Here is a 24,191-nt window from a genome sequence, read left to right on the forward strand (position 1 = left end):
CCTGCAGGGCTCCTCTCTCCCCCTTGCTCAGCCCCACTTGCATTTAGAGGAGAGAAGAAGAAGAAGAAGAAGAAGAAGAAGAAGAAGAAGAAGGAGGAGGAGGAGGAGGAGGAGGAGGAGGAGGAGGAGGAGGAGGAGGAGGAGGAGGAGGAGGAGGAGGAGAAGAAGAAGAAGAAGAAGAAGAAGAAGAAGAAGAAGAAGAAGAAGAAGAAGAAGGAGAAAAAGAAGAGGAAGAAGAAGAAGAGGTGGGAGAGGTTGGTTTGGGCCAGTCTGCGGGCGGAAAGCAGGCTGTTCTTGGGACCACCCGAATGAGGCTGTTGGTGTAGCTCCCCACCTTGATGGGCGTCCTCCTGGGAGTCCCTGGATTTCTCCGGCCTTAGTGGTCCTCATCCATAAAGAGGGAGAATGGTTGGAAAATTCAGAAGGAATACCGGGCATGCCAACCCACTATCACCTATAGCAAGCCATTTAGTATCATTAAATGACAAAACACAGAAGATGGACAATGAGCAGTGTCTCCTTCCTTCTCCAACCACGTGCCCTGAATGCCCCCATTTGGTCTGGAGCTGCTCTATGAATGGACCAGGTGACCACTCAGAGCTGGGGCCTCTTTGTATCTGTGATGGGTGGAGACTGAGACAGAGGTGACGTGATGTTTTAGAGGTTTTCACATTAGTAATCAATTAACCCACTGGTCTGGGGGAGGAATGGAGAGCTTAACTTCAAAGGGAAGGACCAAACATTCTGCCTCCTGTTAAAACTCCATATGCTGACGGCAAAGACTAGATGCCTTATTAACCTTGGGTGGGTGCCCAAATGTTCAAAAGTTAAAACTGCTTTTCTCCAGATCACAAGAGTCATTAAGCAATCATGCTGCTGAATGAAGGACTGAATACGGAAAAGGTCCTTGCGCTGCTGAGATCCCTCATGATGATTACTCCTGCCTGATGTGTGCTCAGCGCTTGGGGATTTTCAACGTGCCCTATGACTTCGGCCAAGCTGCTTAACCTCTTTGAGCCTCAGTTTCCTGGAGACAGCCTCTTCGTCTTGGGATTATCCTACGGATTACGAGAGATAATGCTCCGCAAGTGCCTGGCACCTAGTCAGTGCTCAATTAAAGGTGGCTATTCTTACTCCTGGTTCATTCGACTTTTGTCTTCGGGGAGGGCAAAGGATGGACAAGGTCCCCAAGCTATTTAGTAGCACTAGCAAGACTAGAATCCAAGTGTCCTGAGCCCTTAGGATGTTCTGAGGATGTACATTTTCCTGCAAGGGGGCTCTCAGTTATTCACGTGAAATAGTTCAGGGCTATTTAAAAGACTTCTCCTTTGAGACTGAAATGATTTTATTAACAGATCTTTACTTGAACCATATTTTTGTTGTTGCTGTTTCTTTTTTGGGAAAGGATGAGAAAAGCAGGTAAGCTGAGCATCTCAATCAGATCTCCACCTGAAAGATGCAGGCCGCTCACATTCCGGGCCCTGCAATAACTTGTCTGCACGGCACGTTTCATGGTGAACCAGCAGGCCCTTCTGCCTCTCATCTGTCCATCTCTGTCCCTCAGACCACAAACACCCGGGCCGCTGAGTTCCTCGGTGTGTGCAGCAGAGCTCCACGCTAGCACCGGGTATCCTCCTGAGGCTGCAGAGATTTAACGACCACGGAAATCCATCCATGCTCAAACCAAGAAGCGCCCTCACTGCTGGCTGATGGTGGCAGCAGCACCGGCTTGGCCAGACTCTAAGCATGCCCAGTAGGCCCAGCCGGAGGAGTGGGCTCCTTCCATGTCATCCCCTTCAGAGACCACACACATCTTCCAAGAAGACACATGTGCTTTTTACTGCGAAGGCGACTCATCTGGGAGAGTTGCTTTTGGAGCCTGAGGCATATGTTTTCGGATCCCCTCAACTGGGGCAAATCCTTGGTCTTCCAGGGCAGCTTAGAATTTTGGAAACAGTCAGTTCACTCAAAGCCAAGGGCAGAGAACAAGGTGTGCCACGGAGGAAGGAGAAGGACTGATTTTGATCAAGTCCAAGGTGTGACTCTAAAGCACTAAATGTGAATTTTTGGCAAGGCTTACAAAGGATTCTACAAGGCCATCTGCAAAGAGATGCCAAGCCCCGAAATAGTGTGAGCAACGGCAGCTTCTCCCAGGTGAGGGCATGGAGGGCTGCTCCAAGGGCCTATTCTAAGAAACCCCTTCCAGCAGTGAGGTCTACACTGATCAAAACCAAAGCAGTTACTTGCCAGTCACACTCTTTTAAAGGGTGTTGGTGGGGCTCAGGAGGAGAAGGGGAAGAGGACCCTTGCAACTACAACCCACCCATTCCTCCTAGGAGCAAAACCCAGTGTGAAACAGAGGAGAAATTGAAAGTCACGCCCAAATGAATCTGGACACTGGATGCGTCACTAAGAGGTCTTCCTTCACTGACTCAGCTGTTGACCATGAAAGAGAAGCAAGAAATCTAAAGGGTAATTGGGCTGGAGGTTAGAGATTGCTTTCTACGAGAGGCCTGCCTGAAGGGCTGGCCAAGTGATGGCTCCATGTCTGCCATTCCATCTGACTGCCATCTTTGTGAGCGGAGCTCCGGGAATCCATGTCTGTAAATGTCTATGTACTCAACTGGATGCCGCATTCTCGATACGCTGTTGGTGGTAGACAGTGAGGAAAAACAGAGAAGCAAGATTTCAAAAATCTCCCCCCGCACCTGTGCACTTCCTGAAAGTGGATAGCCCTTGGAATGGGAGAGGCCGGGCCCTCTAGTTGTGTGAAATGACATTACCTCAGAGCCCTGAGCTCCCAGTTCTCTGAACAGGAAGGAAGCAGATCCACGGCTCTATAAGAGCCATTTCCTCTCTGCTGTATTAATTTCAGAGATTAAGTAAGCCACTCCTCTGTGGACCCAATACACTGAGATAACAGCCATTGTGTTTGCTGTGACTCCTACTAACGGAGCTAATCTTGGTAGACTGGTGATGTTGCAGGCTTTTAATGTCAAATTCAACTAACCAGTGGCTCTCATGGTCCCTTCTAGCACCCTGGCTCCTAGAACTACCACAGGAAGCCTGAACCCTTAGTTACAGACACATAGATGATGTCTGGGTTCCAAGGAAGGAAAGGAGAAATTTGTCAAGTGGGTTTTTAAAAGGACACCAGAGCCAGAGAGTTTGAATGGGAATCTCTTTCTCTGCCCTACTCACTGACTTCCTGTTCTTGGTGGTACTAGGAAGCTAATGCAATATATCTAGTGTCCGTCAGTCCCACATTCCCGGTTTCTGTTAAGAGAAAAAGAAGGCTTTTCTTCCCTCGCACTCTTCCTTTCTTTCTAATTGAAGGGGTGCAGTGCAGAGATCACTAGACTGGGAATTGGGATGGATCCTTGGACTATATTTCCTGCTCTTCCAGAAATTGATAAGGGGCAAGGTCAGCTCATCTCCTACATCTTTTCTAGGTCAGATTCTAGTTCCTTGCATTTTGGGTTGGTTCCCTGCCAACAAGTTTGCACAGACAATTTCAATAACACATCTCACGTTCAAGTTTAAGATTAGAAGCATTCAACACCCCCCTCCCCCCAATAGCCCATTGTCTGACCGATTCCTGGAGCTTTCTGGGCTCCTGACGATTTCCCACCATGGCGAAATGGGGAACCATGCTCTTGATTACAAGCCGACTTTTCCAGTCATCCATTGTTTGACCTGCAATTTTATTCTTGACTCTCCAAGGCGCTTCCCAAACGACCTAGACACAGGGCTTAGGGAGACAAAAAGTATACTGTCTTTCAGATATGAAGATGAGACCATTGACCCCGTGAATCAGACTTTCACTCTGCGGACAGGTTTGGATGGAGTCAGCCACATTCCCTTTCATGTCTCTCTCCCCACCCCACCACCCTCATTGAACCCCTTCCCACCCCCAGGGATGAGGAGCACTTCTGTGAAGCGGTTGGCTGGGATGAAATGGCAGTCCCTGGCTATGGGGCAGAGCAGAATTCACTGGAGAGTGGAAGGATGGGTGGAGAAGCAGCCTGACATAGCTAGAATAACCCTAGGCTTAAAGGCAGGGAATGGGGATCTTAGGTCTGGCTTTTTTGTGTGTTTGTAGTATGTAGTGAGATCTGGGGACTCTTCTGTTCTCTGACACAATTTTCTTATGTGAAAACCATGGTGGTTGGATCAGGTAATGGCTTAAAGCCCCTTCCGCTCTACTAGAGTAAGCCTTATGGCCCACTGAAGGAGCAGCTCCCAGCTCTGGCCCCATTAGCACCCAGCCAAGTGTGCTGACTAACAATTTATAACCTGACAGTCAGTGGAAGGAAGCAATGGGTGTTGGAAGGGGCTCATGAAACCCTGGTGTACTGGTTTACAAAAAACTGACCAAGCAGATGGTGATCATGTCTACCCCAATGTATGCCCTCCTTGACATATAAGCAGACCCGTGCTAAACCAAGGAAAACTTTTTTTCATTCTATTTTGTTTCATTTCTTTTTGTTTTTCATGATGTAGACATGAAATAACAACTCTGTTAAGGCATTCATATACGAGGGAAGCTCTCCTTCTTGGAAATCCCCTTGGCAGTACAGAATCAGGCACGAAAATGTCAATGTCTAGACTTCTACCTCTGGGAAAATGGAAATGTACTCCTCCCATTTTCCCACTGAGTAACTAAAACCTCTGGACATTATATATAAAACCAACATAAGAACACTCTGAGAAGTGGAGAGAAGAAGGGACCTTGGGACCTGAGGAACAATGTGGTGGTGAGTTCTCTGGGTTTTTGCCTCATAGATCTCAGGCACGAATCTGAAGAAGCTGGAAACCCCAAAATGCCAATGGACACTGACAAAAGTCCCCAACAAAAGCCTAATCTCTTAGGTAAAGGACCAGAAAAAGGGCAGCCCACCAACACAGAAAACTTGTATACAAGAACTGCTCTAATTCAGCTAAACACCACAGAAAAAAGTGTGGTCCCATCAGGTCCCAACATCAGAGGCCAAGTGGGGGTCTAGACTCCACCCCCACCCGGCAGTAGTGATTTTTTTCTCCCTGCCCCCCCCAGATGGTATCAGAGGAGGCCTAATAGAGAGTCCAGGACCTTTGCTCCTGCACAGTGGTAATGAGTCCACATCCCATCATTGTCAATGTCAGTGGAGATATCATGGGGAACAGTAATGAGGCACTCTCACTGATCCCAGCCAGGATGATATCAGTGAAAGCCTAGTAGGGAGCTAGAACTATCACTACTACCCAGCAGTAATGAGGCATCCCAACCTCCTTGGTGTCAATGAAGGCTAAGTGGGGAATCTGGCAGAAATCTGCCCCATTCCCTGCCAAAGCATTATCAGAGGATCAGAGGAAGTCAGCTAAAACAGAAGATCTAAATAAGTGCTGAAATAAGAGAACTGTCAACCCAGAATCTTATACCTGGTGAAAATATGCTTCAGGTATGGAAGGGGAATCAATATATTCTGAGATAAAGGAAAACTAAAAGGATTTGTTAGTAACAGACTTCTCCTAAGAGGGTGGAAAAGGACATTCTCTAACCAGAAAGGACGTGATTAAAGAAGGAATTTTGGACACCACCAAGGAAGAATGAACAATGGAAAGAAAAAAAATGGGTAAATATAACAGACTTTCCTTCTCTCAAGTTTTCTAAATTATGTCTGATGGTTGAAGCACTAATTATAACATTGCATGTTGTGGTTCTAAACATTATGTGGAAGAAATATTTAACCAATTACATTATAAACAGGGGAGGGTAAAGAAGTAGAAAGAGAAGTAAGATTTCCATACTTGACTCAAATTGGTAAAATACTGACATCAGTAGACTATTACAAGTTATGTATATATGACATAATACCTAGAGTAACCACTAAAAATGGCATACAAAAAGATGCATGCAAAAACACTATATACGGGGGCGCCTGGGTGGCTCAGGTGTTTAGCGTCTGCCTTCGGCTCAGGTCATGATCCCTGGGATCATGCCCCGCATCAGGCTCCCTGCTCAGCGGGAAGCCTGCTTCTCCCTCTCCCATTCCCTCTGCTAGTGTTCCCTCTCTCACTGTGTCTCCCTCTCTGTCCAATAAATAAACAAAATCTTTAAAAAAACAAACAAAACAAAAAACAGAACAAAAACACTATACACGAATCATCAAACGGAATTTCAAAAAATGTTCAAGTAACCTATAGGAAGTCAGGACAAAGAAAATAAAGAAACAAAAACAGAACAAACAAAATAAAAATAAATTGGTACAATTAAGCATTAACCACCAGCAAGTTCATTAAAATGAAAATGATCTGGGGCGCCTGGGTGGCTCAGCTGGTTAAGCATCTGACTTCGGAAGCTCAGGTCATGATCTCAGGGTCCTGGGATCAATCCCTGTGTTGGAATCCCTGCTCATCAGGGAGTCTGTTTGTCCCTCTCCCTCTGCCCCTCCCCCTCCTCTGCCTCTCTCTCTCTCAAATAAATAAAGAAAATATTTTTAAAAAATGAAAATTATCTAAGTCTACCAATTAAAAGACAGACATTGGCACGGTGAAAAAATAACATGACCCAACTATATGCTGTCTGCGAGATGCTCATCTCAAATATAATGATATGAACAGGTTGAAAGTAAAAGGTGAAAAGAGATATATCATGCAAGTGTTAATAAAAAATAGTAAAGGGGTAGCTTTGGTATTAGCAGATAAAGTAAACTTCAGACCAAAGAAAATGACCAGAGACAGAGAGGGGCATTACATAGTGATAAAAGGGTCAATCCACCAAGAAGACATAGTAACCCTAATTGTGCATGCACCAAAGAACAGAACTGCATGACATATGAAGCAAAAATCAAAAGAACTGAAAGGAGAAATAGAAAAATTCACATTTATAGTGGATACTTCAACTTCCTCTCTCAACAACTGTTATAACTAGACAGAAAATCAACACAAAGAACTCAACAACATCATCATCTAACAGGATCTAATTGACATTTATGGAACACTCCACCAAAAAACGGCAAAATTTGCATTCTTTTCAAGCACCCAAGGAATATATACCAAGATAGACATATTCTGGACAATATTTTTGCTCCTGCACAAGAACATTTAAAGAATTGAGATATACAGGGTGTTTTCTCTGATATAATGGGATCAAATTAGGAAACAACAAGAGAAAGACAATAAGAAAATCTCTAAACATTTGGAAAGTAAACAACACACTAAAAAAATTTATGAGTTGAAGAGGAGGTCTCAAGAGAAATTTTAAAAATACACTGAACTAGTGTACCTGGGTGGCTCAGCTGGTTAAGCATCTGACTCTCAATCTCAGCTCAGGTCTTGATCTCAGGGTCATTTGTTCAAGCCCCATGTTGGACATGGAGGCTACTTAAAAAAATACATTGAATTGAATGAAAACAAAAATACAATATATCAAAATTTGTCAGACACAGGTAACGCTAGAGGGAAATTTATAGTACTAAATGCTTACAATAGAAATGTGGAAGAAGTCTAAAAACAATAAATTTCCAACTAAGGAACCAAAAAAAAGAAGAGCAAAATAAACCTAAAACAAATAAAAGGAAGGGAATATAAAGAATAGATGCTGATATTGAAATTACATTGAAAACAGAAGAAAAAGTGAAGCCCAATGGGGAAAAGGTGGTTCTTAGAAAAAAAAATTATATAATTGACAAGCATCTAGAAAGACAACAAAGGGAAAAGAGGGAAGACACAAATTACCAATTTTGGAATGAAAAAGGGAATATTACTACTGATTCTGTAGGCATGTAAAGAATAATAAGGAAATGCTATAAGCATCTCTACCCATGCGAATTTGGAAATTAGATGAAATGGGCCAGTTATTCTAAAAGCACAAACTACCAAAATTTACCCAATATAATTATTAAAGGAATTAAATTCATAATTAAAAAAACTCCAGGAAATGAAAACTCCAGGCTCATACAGTTTCACTAGAATTATACCAATTGTTTAAAGAAGAATTAGCATTAATTCTACATAATCTCTTCAGAAAATAGAAGAGAAAGGGACACTTCCCAACTTACTGTGTTACTCTGACAGCAAAGATGAAGAATGTACAAAGAAGACTACGGACTAATATTTCCCATGCACATAAACACAAAAATCCATAACAAAGTTTTAGCAGTTTATGAGAAGAATTATACACTATGATCAAGTCGGGTTTATTCTAGGGATGCAAGTCTGGTTTGATATTCAAAAGTCAACCCACATTATCCACCATGTTAACAAGCAAAATAATAAAAATCATATGATCACCACAAAACAATATTGAAAAATAACAAAGTTGGAGGAGTCACACTTTCCAATTTTAAAACTTACTACAAAACGACAGTAATCAAAACAGTGTGCTACAGGCATAAGGACAGACACATATGCCAATGGAATAGACTTGAGTATCCAGAAATAAACCCATAAATCTACAGCCAACCGATTTTCAAAAAGGGTGTCAAGACTATTCAGGGAGGAAAGAACAGTCTCTTTAATAATTGGTGCTGGGACAAATAGATAGTCACATGCAAAAGAATGAAGTTGAGGGGGCGCCTGGGTGGCGCAGTCGTTAAAGCGTCTGCCTTCGGCTCAGGGCGTGATCCTGGCGTTCCGGGATCGAGTCCCACATCGGGCTCCTCCGCTGGGAGCCTGCTTCTTCCTCTCCCGCTCCCCCTGCTGTGTTCCCTCTCTCACTGGCTGTCTCTCTGTCACATAAATAAATAAAATCTTTAAAAAAAAAAAAAGAATGAAGTTGAACCCCCTACATCACACCATATACAAAATCAACTCAAAATGGATCAACCTAAAGACAGGGGCTAAAACTATAAAACATGTAGAAGAAAACATAAGGGAAAATCTTTATAACATTGGATTTGGCAATGGATTCTTAGATATGACACTAAAAGCATGAGCAAAAACAACAACAAGATAGATAAGTTGGACTTCATCAAAGTTAAAAACTTGCACATCAAAGGACATTACCAAGAAAGTAAGAAGACAGCCCACAAAATGAGAGAAAACTATTGCAAATCATATATTTGATAAGGATCTGGTATGAATTAGAATGTATAAAGAACTCCTACAACAATGAAAAGACAAACAATATGATCTTAAAAACGGACAAAAGATTTGAATAGACGTTTCTCCAAAGAAGATACACTTTTGGCCAACAAGCCCACGTAAAGATGCTCAATACCATTAGGCCTTAGGGAAATGCAAATAAAAACTATGATATACCACTTCCCACCCATTAGGATAGCACAATTAAAGAAAGGAAAATACCAAGTGTTGGCAAGAATGTGGAGAAACTGAAACCCTCGTACATTGCTGATGGGAATTTAAATTTTACAGGTGCTGTGGAAAAGTTTGGCAGTTCCTAGAAAAGTAAAATGTAGAGTTACCATCTGACCCTGCAATTCCACTCCTAGGTGTATATCCAAAAGAATAAAAAAATAGGTACTCAAACACACAATCTTCTTAAGTGCATCATTCATGATAACCAAAAGGTGGAAATAACCCAAATGTCCATCAATGTATAAATGGATAAACAAATTTTGGTACAACCATACCATGGACTGTTACACTGCCATACAAAGGAATGAAATACTGACAAAGGATGAATCTTGACAACATTATACTAAGTGAAAAGAAGCCTGTTGTAAAAAGTCATGTATTGTATGAAATTATATGAAATGTCCAGAATGGGTGAATCCATAGAGATGGAAATCAGATTGGTGTTTGCTAGGGGCTCGGGGGGAGGAGAGAATGGAGAATGACTTCTTAACGGGTATGGGGTTTTATTTCAGGGTGATGTAAATGTTTAGGAACTAGATAGAGGTGATGCTTTAGTACATTGTGAATGTATTAAATGACACTAAATTGTTATGCAACTTTCACCTTTAAAAAACCAGTAACACTAAATACTGGTCACAATGAGAGAAATGGGATCACTCGTACACTGCTGGTGGGAATGAAAAAGGCACTCTGCAAAAATAGTCACTGCAAAACTGTTTGGTGGTTTCTTTAAAAACTAAACACACAACCATTAGATGACCCAGCAACTGAACTCCTGGGTATTTATCCCAGAGGAATGAAGACTTGTGTTCATACAAAATTTTGCAAACGAGTGTTTACAGTAGCTTTATTCATAATAGCCAAACAAGGGAAACAACCCAAAAGTCCTTCAATGGATGAGTGGTTCAACAAACTGGTGCATGTATACCATGGAATACTACTCAACGATATAAAGACGTGACTGCTGGCCTATACAATGACCTGGGCGAATCTGCAGAGAATTACGCCAAGTGAAAAAAGTCAATCCCCAAATTTACATACTGCGTCATTTCTTTTATGTAACAATCTCGAAATGACAAAACTATAGAAATGGACTGATTAGTGGTTGCCAACAGTCAAGGAAGGAGTGAGTGTGGGAAGGAAGTGGATGTATCCACAAATGGGCAACATGAGGGATTCATGTGGTGATGGGATTGTTCTGTACCTTGGCTGTACCAATGTCTGCATCCTGGTTATGATATCGTACTATAGTTTTGCAAGATGTTATCATTAGGGGGAAGTGGGCTAAAGGGTACATGTACATGAGACCCATTTGGATTATTTCTTACAACTGCATGTTCATTTACAATGATCTCAAAACAAAAAACTTCTATTAAAATCATACAATCATATCATTTGATGCAGAAAAAGCACTTCACAAAATTCAACATCCATTCATGATAAAAACTCTCAGAAAACCAGGAATAGAGTGGAACTTCAACTTGATAAAGAATGTCTATAATAAACCTACAGCTAACATCATACTTAATGATTAAAGAATAAATGCCTTCCCTACAGGATTGTTAACAAGGCAAGGATGTCAGCTCTCTTCACTGTTTATATCAAATCAATATGTTGTACACCTTAAACTTACACAATGTTGTATGGCAAATATATCTATTTAAAAAACCAAAAAACAAAACACAACAAAAACAAAAACACAGTACTGGGAAGTTCTAGATAGTCCATTAAGCTAAGAAAATGTAATGAAAGACATATATGTTAGAAAAGAAGAAGTAAAACTATTTCTATTTGCAGTTGGCACAATTGTCTACGTAGAAAACCTTAAGAAATTTACAAAGAAGCTCCTAGAACCAAGAAGAGAGTTCAGGAAGGTCTCAGGATACAAGATCAATGAATAAATATCAATTGCATTTATATGTACCATCAATGAATAAATGGGCACTGGGATTAAAAATTCAATACCATTGAGGCACCTCACTGGCTCAGTCGGTTAAGCATCTGACTCTTGATTTCAGCTTAGTTTGTGATCTCAGGGTCACGAGATCAAGCCCCGCATCAGGCTCTGTGCTAGGTATGGAGCCTGCTTGGGATTCTCTCTCCCCCTCTCCTTCTGCCCACCCTTCCCTCTGCAAAATACAATACCATTTGCTATTGTCCCAAAACTTCCTAGGTGAAAACCAAGCAAAACATGTATAGGACTCATATGCTGAAAACTACACTGCACTGATGAAAGAAATCAGAGAAGAGCTAAATGCATGGAGGGATAGATATTCCGTGTTCATAGATTAAAAGACTCAAAATAGTAAAGATGTCAATTTTTCCCAAATTGATGTACAGCTTTAACCGATTCCTATCAAAATCCCAGCAAGATTTTTTAAAGATTTTATTTACTCATATGAGAGAGAAAGAGAGAGAGAGCACAAAAGAGCATGAGCAAGGGGAGGGGCAGAGGAAGAAGCAGACTCCCTCCATGGGGCTCAACCCCAGGACCCTGAGATCAGAACCTGAGCTGAAGTCAGATGCTTAACTGACAGAGCCACCCAGGTGCCCCAAAATCCTAGCAAGGTTTTTTGTAGATACAGACAAGATTATTCTAAAATAAATGGAATAGTATCCCAGAATTAAACGGAAAGGCAAAGGAAGTAGAAGGGTGAAAACAATTTTGAAAAAGAAGAGTAAAGTGGAAGGAATCAATCTACCCGGTTTCAAGACTTATTATATGGCCGCATTAATCAAGAGTGTGTGGTATTGGCAGAGGGACAGACACACAGATAACTGAAAAAGAACAGAGAACCCCAAAAAAGACCCACACAAATACGCCTAACTGATTTTTGGAGAAAGTGCAAACGTAATCCGGTGCAGGGATCATAGCATTTTTAACACAGGGCTCTGGAGCAAGTGAACATCTGTATGCAAAAAAATGAACATCAAGTTCGTCCTCATCCTTTAAACAAAAATTAACTCAAAATGGGCCATGGAGTTAAATGTAAGAGTCAAACTATACAAATTTCAGTAAAAAAGTAGGAGAAAATCTGTAGGGTGTAAAGCTAGGTAAAACGTTCTTTCTCAGATCTGATACCAAAAGCATGGCCCATAAAAAGAAATATAGACAAATCAGACCGAAAATACAATATTTTGCTCTGTGAAAGACCCTGTGAGTAGGATGAAAAAACAAGTTACAGACTGGGAGTAAGTATGTGCAACCTCATATCTACTAAAGGACTAGTATCTGGAATATATAAAGAATCTCAACACTCAATGGTAGGAAGACAAATTACTAACCAAGTAGAAAATGGGCAAAAGATTTGAAAAGACATTATACTGTCAAGTTTCTACAGGTGGCAAATGAGCACAAACACAGATGTTCAATATCAATAACCATGAGAGAATTGCAAATTAAAACCGCAATGCGATACTCCTACATACCTATCGGAATGGCTGATATAAGAAATGGTCACAATGGCAAAAACAGGTGAGAACATGGAGAAGCTGCTGGCGCGAATGTAAAATGGTACAGACACTCTGTAAGGCTGTTTGGTAGTTTCTTCCAAGACTAAGCATGCAAGTATCATAGAACCCAGCAATTGCACTCCAGGGCACTTATCCCAAAGAAATGAAATGTATGCCCACACAAAAGACCTGTAGCAAGACTCATTAGAAAAAAACCCGTGGCAGTACTGATTTCTTGGTTTTGGTGTTATGCAACTGGGATATAAGGTGTAACCACCAGGGGCCTCTCTACCATGTTTGCTATTTCAGGGGAAATGGCAATGTAATGGCAATGTAATTACTTCAAAATAAGAAGCAAACTGCTATTCAAAACAGATGTCAATGTCCAGATCCTGACTCTCCTTCTTGCTTCTGAGACATGTGCGAAGTAGCATTCCTTTTTAAACCAACGTACAGAAGTTTGTACAGACCTTTTTATTCTATAAAAAACAATTCCCACCCAAATCTTTCTTGAGTGTTTCAGGGGCCGAGCCCAAGGCCTTGTCTGTGACCTCACTCAAACACTAGGGTCTGGGGACAAAATGGCATATAATGTACAATGCACCCAAAGAAAACTGGAAAAAAAAAAAGACCCCATTTACCGCAGAGGCCATCACTAACTCCCTGGCCCGGCATCTGGAGCCCGTGTGGGGGACGGAGGCCGGGATCTCATTTCAGGTCTGGCAACACAAAACCTATCGACATCAAACAAGCTACCCATTCAGCTCTAAAGAAAAAAGGCAAAAAAAAAAAATGCCGCTGTTGCTTTTAAAGACTCCACTCCACTGATTTCTTGTCCTGCCCCTTTGTGGCTCCCAGCAGCCAACGTAAAGGGGACAAGTGGGGGTAATGGCCAGAGCTTCCTGAACAAAGGCTTGATTCTCTGGTCTGCGGTAGCAGCCTACTGGCCCAGCACCACATCAGCACACTTGGGTACTGGCTGGACCCAGGGCTGGGGAGCACGGCCAATGGAGGGAGCACTGGCAGGAGGGCCCTGCCCGGAAATTGCCTTTGGTCCAAGTCAGAAGGGATCTCCCACTCCCAGCGTATCAGCCTTGGGCGGTGGTCTCGGTTCCTCTTTTCCTCTAGATGAACCTGGGCCTGGGAAACAGCCCTTGGGCAGACCTTTCTGTCCGCAGCAGAGGTCTGCCACCTTTCTACCCATGAGGCCTGCCTGGGCTCCTCGTCCCCTGGCAATGCCCATGAGCACCTGTTCAGGAAGCCTATGCTCCTCACATAAAAAGAAACCAACCCCCAGCAGTTGTTCAAACCTAAGCACAGCCCGGCTGTAGATGAACCCCAGAACCATCTGCCACACACACTTTGGATTTCATTCCCACAAATCCAAGTACATTCAATTTTCCATTTCATACACATCCATGTTTGGCTTCCATACAGAAAGAAAACATGCCCCATCCTCAAATACATGGCCGCTCCAGGGAGATGCATTGCTTTGTGACTTTGTAGCCTGTGCCCCTGGAGATAGGGTGAGGCGAGGGGTATTCTCATACCTCGGCTTCAGAACAGAGGCCTGTGGACAGTCTCTATCTCCCCCTCAGGCTCTAAGCACTTACCTGGGAGCCCCTGGCCACCCACATCCAGAGCTCTGAAGACACACGAGTACCTCTGGGGTTATCTCTGGCTCACCCCTCCCTTGTTAGCCATGCCTCTAGTGCCTGACTTCTCGCTTCCCAGGTCTGTGGACTCTGCCAGATCCCTCAAGTTCACCTCCAAGTGCCAGTTGGGGCCAGCTTTACCTTGTTGCCACCTGGCTGCAGGCATGACAGAGGAAGGAAACCAGGAGCCAAGTTAAAGGCACTTGGCAAGGAAGGAAAGGGAGTGTGAGGATATTGCTGAAGCAACCCTGAAGGCCCAAAATCTCCTTTAAAAGCACAAAGGAGGGGCACTAGATGGCTCAGTCAGTGAAGCGTCTGCCATCGGCTCAGGTCATGATCTCAGGGTCCTGAGATCGAGCCCCGCGTCAGGCTCCTTGCTCAGCGGGAAGCCTGCTTCTCCCTCTCCCTCCCCTCTCCCTGCAGCTCCTCCTGCTTGTGCACTCTCTCTCTCTCTCTCTCTCTCAAATAAATAAACAAAATCTTAAAAAAAAAAATAAAAGCACAAAGGAGCTCTGCCCTTGCCCCCCAGTCCCTATCAACTTGGTCAGGAACAGCCTTGGTCTTTGGACCAGAAGGTCCAAACAACATGTTGCACTGTGAAGCCGAGTTGGGTGTCTACTGCTCAGGCGCACTGACAGACCTGAGAGTGTCCCTCATCCTAACTGCTTCTTCCTCTGTATCCCCTGGATGGGTCGAGAGTGAGGAGACAGTCTCAGCCATTCCCAAGGTGACCCCTGAGGCCATGACATCTCAACCCGAGGCTCCAGGTTGTTGGGCAGATTTTTGGTCAGGATAGAAGACATTCAGCAGGAGAGCCTTCATTTTTCAATGGTGAAATTTAGCCCCCAAAGTAAAGAAGAAGCGAAAAGACCTCCAGGTTTCAAATGGGCTTGTGGATGAATACATCCACAATGTTGATGGATAAATAGTTCAAATCTGTTTTCAAACATGCACACTAGTGCTATAGGTTGAATGGTGTCTCCTTCCCATACTTCACAATGTGGCTTCATTTGCAAATAGAGTCATTGCAGGTGTCAGGAGTTAAAATGAAGTCATCCTGGAGTAGAGTGGGCCCCTAATTCGGTATGACCGGTGTCCTTATAGAAAGGGGACATTTGGACCCAGAGGCATGTGCAGAGGGAGAACGGCATGTGAAGACGGCAGTGTTGCTGCCACAAGCCAAGGAACCACCAAGCTCTAGAAGAAAGAGTAGGAACAGGTCCTCTGTGGCCCATTCAGAGGGAGTGCAGCCCTCCTGATATCTTGATCTCAGACTTCTATCTTCCAGGGCTCTGAGAAAATAGACGTGTGTGGTTTAAGGCACACTGTCTGTGGAATTTTGTTATGGCAGCCCCAACAAACTCATACACTAGGGACAAAAATGTGTAGGGGAAGGAGCCAGTGCTGGCAAGGACTGGCCTGTGTCCACAGCACAGCACACTCACTGGCTACTCTGAGTTTCTGGGCTCACTTAATGTTCTGTGGTGAAAGATAATCTCTCATTAGGATGACTAAGAGCTGGAGTGTTGACAGCCCAGGGCAGTCTTTGGCTCTAGGCACTTGGAGAACACCCAGTTCTGGACTCTTATTTCTCTGCCCACCCCACTAACCTGAAGCCAGGGGTCATCCTACTTCTCCCAGGTGGCTCTGAACCAGAGCACCTGACACAATGCTTTGCTCATGGCAAACAGCTTATAAAATCTTGTAGACAAAACTGTGGGGGGGGGGCGGCATGTGGGAATGGAGAAGAAGCAAGGACATGAAGGGAAGGAGGATTCCCGTGGCTTGATGGCTGGCTGCATACAGACCAGGAAGCTACGGCCACTCTTATCTTCCAGACTTTCCAGGCCGGACGGTGGGAAGAAGTGTGGGGCTGCTGACAGGCAGAGAGCACTATATGAGGAACAGATCTAGCAGCTCACTGTCATCAATCACAACCACCGTGGCTGCTGATCACAGCAGGTCACTCTGCTCTAAAAGGTACTGGCTAACTGTTCATAATTACTATCTGCCACTCACAGTCTTGGTGTTAAGCTGGGTGTGAGTCAAGTAGGATGCCCTGGTCTGGCAGGATTCAGACCTGGGAGAAGCAGGTAGAACCCAGACTGCAGACAGGCAGATCAAGGGTTAAAGAGGCCAGGCTTCTAGATATCAGTTCTGGCAGGACTTTGGAGCCCAATGACAGAGCCTGAATTAGGAAGGCCAGCTTCTCAGTCATGAGTTATGGGGCTCTGGAAAAGCTAAACCTTAAAGACTTAGTATCCTCACGTGTAAAACACAAAGTTCTATACAGAAATATAACAGCTACTGGTGGGTGCCGACCATGAGCCAGGCATCTGGCTTGGCAGTTTACATAGCATTTCCACTGGCTCTCTCCAACATTCCTACATGGCACACATGAAGAGCTCCCTCTGTGTCCCCATCACGCATGGCAGGAAGTACTTGTCTAACATTTGGTTCCCCTGTGGTCTGTAGCTCTCTGAGGGAAGGAAGAATGGCTTACTTGTGGCTGCAGTGCCACAGAATTCAGAACACACAGTAGGGAGTCAGGAACTATCTGCTGGATGGATCCACAAAGTGGATTCAAGCTTGGGTAGAAGGCTGGACTAGAACCCTCTAAAGCAGTCCCCCACCCTAGAGCCTTGATGACTCGGGGCCCATGAGTCCTTAGGAACGCATAACACATCCTTCGTTCTGTCCATATGAAAGGACTGCTTTGACAGTATGAAGTGCTGCAAGGCATGTAATTATATGTCTATATCAATATTCTAAAACACCACTTTTACTTTTTTAAAGTTGACTTTAAAAAGCCCAAAGTGATATGGAAAAATTGGAATCCTCAAATATTGCTGTTGGGAATGCAAAATGGTGCAGCCATTCTGGAAAACAGTTTGGCAGTTGCTGAACAAGTTAAACATAGAGTAGCTACATGATACAGCAATTCCGCTCCTGGGTGTGTATCCCAGAGAACTGAAAACACATTTGCACAAAGACTTGCACGTGAATGTTCATAGTAGCACTATTCATGATAGCCAAGAGGTTTAAACAACCGAAACGTCCATCAACCGCTGAATGGAGAAGCAAAACGTGGTCTATCCATATGAAGGAATGTTATTCAACCATAAAAAGAAATGAAGTGTGACACATACGACAACATGGAGGAACCTTGAAATCATGATGCTAAGTGAAAGATGCCAGGCACAAGAGCCCACCACACACTGTATGATTCCATTTATATGAAATGTCCAGAACAGATGAGTCTGTAGAGAAAGAAAAGAAAAGAAGAAAAGAAAAGAAGAGAAAAGAAACTAGAAAGATTTGTGGTTGCCTAGGGCTGAGGGGAGAATGTGGAGTGGTGGACACTGGTTTCTTTTGAGGGTGATAAAAATGTTCTAGTATTAATTGTGAGGATGGTTACACATGTCTGTGAATATGCTAAACTCATTCACTTGTACACTTTCAGACTGAATTTTATGGTATGTGAATTATACGCTAATTGAGCTTTTTTATAAAGCCCAAATTGTTATCACTCCTTAATCTAACTTGGGGTTTTAGAAAGATGTTCCTTTTAGAGAAAGGATGAATCATCTTGTGTTTGGAGAAAAGAAAGTTTATATTCTCTACCCTTTTTTAAGGTTTTTATTTTAATTCCAGTTAGTTACCAGAGTGTAATATGAGTTTCAGGTGTGCAATATAGTGATTCACCACTTCCATGCATCACCCGGTGCTCATCACAACACGTGCGCTCCTTAATCCCCATCACCTGTTTTCCCCATCCCCCCCCACTCACCTCCACTCTGGTAACCATCAGTGGGTTCTCTAGAGTTAAGCGTCTGTTTGAGGAGGGCACGTATTACATGGTGCACTGGGTGTTACACGCAACTAATGAATCATCGAACTTTATATCAAAAACCAGGGATATACTGTATGGTGACTAACATAATATAATAAAAATATATTATTATAAAAAAAGAGTCTGTTTCTTCCTTTGCCTCTCTCTTCGTTTTCCCTTTGCTTGTTTTGTTTCTCAAATTCTGCATATGAGTGAAATCATATGCTATTTGTCTTCCTCTGACTGACTTATTTCACTGAGCATAATACCGTCTAGCTCCAGCCATGTCACTGCAAATGGCAAATGTTCATTCTTTGTCATGGCTGAGGAACATTCCACTGCATATATACACCACCTCTTCTTTGTCCATTCATGTATCCTTTGCTCTTAGTAAGGCTGGCTCCTTGTGAAATGTGATGTCAATGGGCCTTTTCTCCTGTTGCTGGTGACCTTTCCCCAGTGACCTACATCATTAGTAAAAAACTTAACCACGTTGATGTGGAAATGATATCTCAAGTTCTGGTTGATTATACTTTTCTTTCTTAAAGATTGTATTCATTTATTTGACAGACAGAGAGCATACAAGCAGGGGGAAAGGCAAGCAGAGGGAGAGGGAGAAGCAGGCTCCCTGCCGAAGCAAGGAGCCTGATGTGGGACTCAATCCCAGGACCCTGGGACCATGATCTGAGCCGAAGGCAGACGCCCAACCAACCGAACCACCCAGGCGGCGCTCATGATTATACTTTTGACAAGGCCACTGCTGCTCCCCAGGAACTCCCCACTCTGCTTCCTTTGGGCTTTGGGATATCATGCCACTGATATTAAAAATGCCCCCCCATCTGGGTGTCATGTGCCACTCAGTGACAAATCTGCTTGGGGCCGGGGCTTCTTGGCAAGTACAAATGTCCTGTGGTCCCACACAGTAGGCCCGGATGGCAAAGTCCTGCTTCAAGGAGCCAAGACTTGTACAGAGACCAACAAGTCAGCTGAGAGCACTCTTTCTCCAGTTGGCCCTGCCCTGAAGTGGATTCGACTCTAAGACTGAGCAGTGCATCATGGCCACCCATTATGGCAAACAGAGAAAAGAGTTTTCTGGAACACGGGGACACCAAGAAATTAGGACTAGCCTGTGAGGTGATACGAAGCCAAGTTTTGTCAAAACCTTATTTTTTTTACTGGACATGTTCAGCATTATCTCTTCCTGTCACAGACACTTTGAGAACTGAAAGAGCCCTGGGATTTAGCACGGCAGTGCAAACAAAGGCTGGGCCCACTACATGCTGGCCCTTCCACGTGCTGAACGCCTGTAAGCCGAGTTTCCCTGAGCTTCTCCACAGCGGACCACTCCATTTGGGACTGTGTCGGAGGGTGCTGGGAAACTGCCCTGGTGTCCTCCGCGGGGCCAGACCATCCCTCTCATATGCTGTGACATGAACATACACACACACAGACACAGGTGCACACAGTCACACGTGCATACGGAAACAGAGATACACAGACACACACAGACATAGACACATGCAGGCATGCATGCGGGTACACACACGCATACACATCTGCAGACACACAGAGACAGACATCGACACACAGATGTCCCCCCATCTCTGCCCCCGGAAAACACCACAGCACTGGAGGCCCTGGAGAAAGTGCTCCCTCTCTAAGCTGGGAGTGACTCCCCAGTACTGGTGGGCACCTGGCCCTTCTACCTTCCAGCTAGTTCCAGCGGTGGCCGGCAGAGGGAAGAGAACAGCAGCTGCCCTCCTCCTTCCCAGCCCTGCCCGCCACTTGCCTGAAGGCACACACTCGAGCAAGGTTCATCTCCCCTTGAAATGACTGCGAAAACAGGGCTGTCCGTGGACTTCGCATACAAGAGTAACTGGCGATGCTGGGCTGGGGGGAGGAAAGCCCTGGACATGGTTTGCGTTTGTAGCAACTTCAGAAGGCAATAGCTTCGGAGTGCAGAAACAGCTTGAAACACCTGTCACTTGGGCCCAGGTGCCAGGCATAACCACAGCCAAACCAGCAAATGAAGATGTGCGGTGTGCTGTTAGCTGGTGGCCGAGAAGAGATCGTGGGCAGAACATGGCAGCCGGGGGGACCCGGGTTCCACTTCCATCTTCCCCAAATCCCTTGACCCTCAGGCTCCACATTTGACTTCAGATGACAACCTGAACCGGAGAGTCCGTGGGACAGAGGGACAGGGAGAGGGCAGCCAGAAAACGGAGCGAGCCACCGTGCTGACAGAAGTAGTGTCCTTTACAGTAAAGCGTGGCTGGAGTCCTAGAATGTTAATATTGAGAGGGAAAACTAGAGAATATAGGTACAGATAGGGAAATGGAGGCAGAGACTTGTCCAGGATCACAGGAACGACGAGCAGGGAGAGTTGGCACTGAATCCCACATCAGGGCACCATGGCAGCAGCTGGACTGAGGACAGGCACTCAAGCGAATGTTCCCTCAGGTTCACATACGGAAAGGTACTGACAGAGGAAACCCTAATAAAACCCAAGACAGCCTCCCAGGCTGTGCACGACCCTGCCTCTGTCCCAAGGGTGAGCTGGTCAGCCACGCCGAAGCTTTGGCCTGTCCCTGCCGAGGCTGATGGGCAAGCTTCTTCTCGCCTCTGGGTTTTGCCTGCTCTCAACACCCTAATAAGTTTGGCCTGGAGGACCCTGTGAGGCTTGGCGGCTGCTACATCGACTTTCCTCTCTGGCCGTCCAGCTATTCTGATGTCCTAGCCAGGGCTATTGAAGACACCTCAGCAGGGCTGGGGGAGCTTGGGGTCCTCTCTGCATGCAACCAAAGACTTGTGGAACCCCCTACCCCTGGATTTCTAAACAAGGCAATCTGGAGATCAGAGCCCTAGATCACTAATTAGGACAATGCTCAAGAATTCTTCATCCTCCTCAGAGGCCAAAGTGCTCTAAAAAGAAAGTGGGAGGAGACAAGGCTACAGCTAATCGGGGACCGTGGGCACTTGTCATTGGGCGTGGTGAGGAGGTGTCCCCGTAGGTGTGCACCCACACTCCGGCCTTCTATCCCCAGCTACACTGTGGTGGGTCCAACTGAGTAATCTGCCGAAGAAGACGAACAGAAGGAGGGAAGGGGACTTAGCCAGTGGCCCGTAGGAGCAGTGAGTTAAAAGAAGAAACAGAACAGCCATTTCTTTCAAAATAAAGACTATTATTAGGCCAGAAAAGATCTGTGGAGAGCTCATGTTTAAGTTGTCTTCCTTAACACATTTCACTCTTTAGATGGATTAGAATAATAGGAAAAAACCCTAGTGTGGCACTCACAGACTTCATGTGAAATCTCATTTGTTGGGAGGAAAATGTGCTTTCAGGACCTACTATGATGAAATAAATTCTCTCCATTCTTGGAAATGCTTCTTTGCAAATATTTCTGATATTATTTCACAAATGAAAGAAAACAGTCAAGGCTGCTACCACCAGCTTTGGAGGAAACAATCTAATTTTCAAGATATTTATCACGACTTGGCAACAATGGCTCTGGTTTCCAAAGAAAGTGGGAAAATTGCTGTGCATTTCGGAAATGGTTCGCAGACATTTCCCTCCCGGGATACAGTCACCAAGACGCAGAGGAGAGGGCATGATAAGCGGGCAAGAGCAATGTGGTGCCGAAGCCAGCTTCTGGCTTCTAAAAGAGCTGCAGGGGAACTGATGCGAATACTTGTGTAAGCTTCTCTCCTCGATCACAAGAGTGAATATCCAAGTTCAAACTGTAAGAGCCGATTTCTGTTGCCAGTCCGATGCCGCGTTCGGACCTTAGCAGACATGAGACGGCGCTGCTGTGATCTGCCATGAGTAAAGGAGAGACTGCTGAGTCCCAAACAGATTCTGGGTGCAAGGCACTTGACCCACCCCGTAAGCCACATGTGAAGACGGACTGAATAAGACATCTTGTCTTGCCTGAGACAGAAAAAAACAAACCCATGCCATCGGCTGGGGCTTAACACTGTGGAGGCTAGTTCACCAGGAGGGGGAAATTTCGGGAAAACGACTGGATAGGGTCGGGCTTCAGGATGCGTGCAACTCGAGCTTCTCCTGCGCCCAACCCGATCCACCGCATTTATTCCTTCTGGACCGATCTCTTCCCGATCCAAATCAGTACCACCTCCACAACTTCATGAGTCCTTGCTCAAACTCCTTCAAGGATAGATATTTAACTCCGTTTTTGGACCAAATGCAAATTATGTTTCTGGGGTTCAAGGGGTCAAACAGCTAGAGCTTGAAAGACATACCACTATGGAACGTTACAGAGCCACAGAGCTCCAGGCTCTTCAACGGAGTGTCACCCAGTACCGTCCTTCAACTGTGCATGAAGTTGGTTAGGAATTCAGAAGCATTCCAAACAAACACTTTTGTGCCAAGACTTTGCAGTTCATTCCTCCAATCAGCCGTCCACTTATGCATCTAAGCAAGCTGCCTATGTCATCCTGATTCATTCTTCCTCTTTTTGCTTATACAAAAAAAAGGATGAGAGAGTTGTACAAAAGGTATAAGGAAAGAGACAAACTTTTCATTCTCTCCTGCAGCAAAGTTAAGGTACAGTAAAGTTCTGTTAGCTATACAACTTTAGTGCATCCAAAAGGTATTGTTTTAATAATATGTATCTTTTAGAAGGTTAAGAAGCCTCTTGTGGTTTCTGAAATTCATTTCATATTCATTTAAGAAATTGTTTTTTTCTTTCTTTTTTAAAAAAAGATTTATTTTATTTATTTCAGAGAGAGAGAGGAGTGGGGGGAGGGACAGAGGGAGAAAATCCTCCAGCAGACTCCCCACTGAGGTGGAGCTCAACATGGGGCTGGATCACACGACCCTTGAAATCACGACCTGAGCCAAAACCAAGAATCAGACGCTTAACCCACTGAGCCACCCAGACACCCCTAAGAAATCGCTTTTTATGAGAGTATCTCTGCTGAGTTTCTCTTGGGTATCGGAAGTTGAAGGGAGTAGTCCACGTATCTACAAAAGCTGGTAGGGTCTCTGCTTTCCATTAAAATGTTTTCCAAGTCTTAAAGCATTTGTCAATATAGGCAGAAGAATTGGAATGAAATGAATCCAAGGCTTGGTATTCAGGGTCTTGCATGGGTGTTTATAAAAAAGTTCTGAAGTTGGAAAAGGAGCCCTGGGTTCAAGTCCTGGCTCGGGAGTTTGCTGGCTGCATGCACATTAATTGTGAACCTCTTTATCACCCTGTCTCTCACCACCCTGCTGGCTACCTCTGCTTGTCTATATCACCTGATGTGAATGGAGTTCCAGACAGAGCAGCACCACCACTGTCACACCCAATGGGCTGCTGTGGGCACTGCAGCCCAAGATCATGGTTACATTGCTGGCAGGCCCAGCTCACTGCTAATTACACTGAGGTCACAGTCAATTAAAAGTTTAAAAGTCCCTAGTTTTTTCTCAAGCCACAGTTCCCTCATCCTACACTTGGGCAGATGGGTTCACAACCCAAATGTGGGAACTGCCATTTGTCTCTGTTGAATTTCCCATGACAATCTCAAGTTCGTTAAGATCTCTTTAGTTCCCAAGTTCATGCTACAGAGAATTCATCACCCTCTGGCATTATGTCAGGGGCAAATGCCAGATTTGGGTTTCTCTATTCTCGCCCAGATCATCGAGGAACAAGTGAAACCAGCCTGGAGGGAGCCTTGGGACTTGCCTCTAGACTTCCTTCCCTGAAGGAGTTCATTAATCCATTACCCATGGCCTTGGGATTCAGTCCTTTAATTGGTTACACAATCACATAACTGGGCTGTAAACAAGGATTTCACAACAGATGCTGCCAAATGCTTTGCTGAGGTTTAAAAACACTTGCTCTGACCTACCTGCCCAGTGAGCAATTCCAACAGAAAAGGAGCCTATTCTATTTTTTTTTAAGATTTTATTTATTTGACAGAAAGAGACACAGCGAGAGAGGGAACAC

The 24,191-nt window shown here is 44.5% G+C and overlaps 1 protein-coding gene across 4 annotated transcripts in view; it reads right to left on the reverse strand.

Moving 5' to 3' along the window:
• The window catches only part of MAMLD1 (mastermind like domain containing 1), a 120,060-nt gene that overhangs the window by 56,628 nt on the left and 39,241 nt on the right, over window positions 1-24,191 (reverse strand). For 3 of the 4 annotated variants that reach the window (XM_087860239.1, XM_087860237.1, XM_087860238.1), the window contains one exon: window positions 3,593-3,751. The exons of the other annotated variant lie outside the window; for it this stretch is intronic. In XM_087860239.1, the coding sequence (XP_087716365.1) occupies window positions 3,593-3,688 (96 nt within the window). In that variant the 5' untranslated portion in view covers window positions 3,689-3,751. The remainder of the gene's footprint in view (window positions 1-3,592; window positions 3,752-24,191) is intronic. 4 annotated transcript variants of the gene reach the window in all.

The sequence above is a fragment of the Ursus americanus genome, chromosome X, assembly GCF_024610735.1.
Source record: "Ursus americanus isolate L20-20 chromosome X, mUrsAme1.1.p, whole genome shotgun sequence".
Classification (NCBI taxonomy): Eukaryota; Metazoa; Chordata; class Mammalia; order Carnivora; family Ursidae; genus Ursus; species Ursus americanus.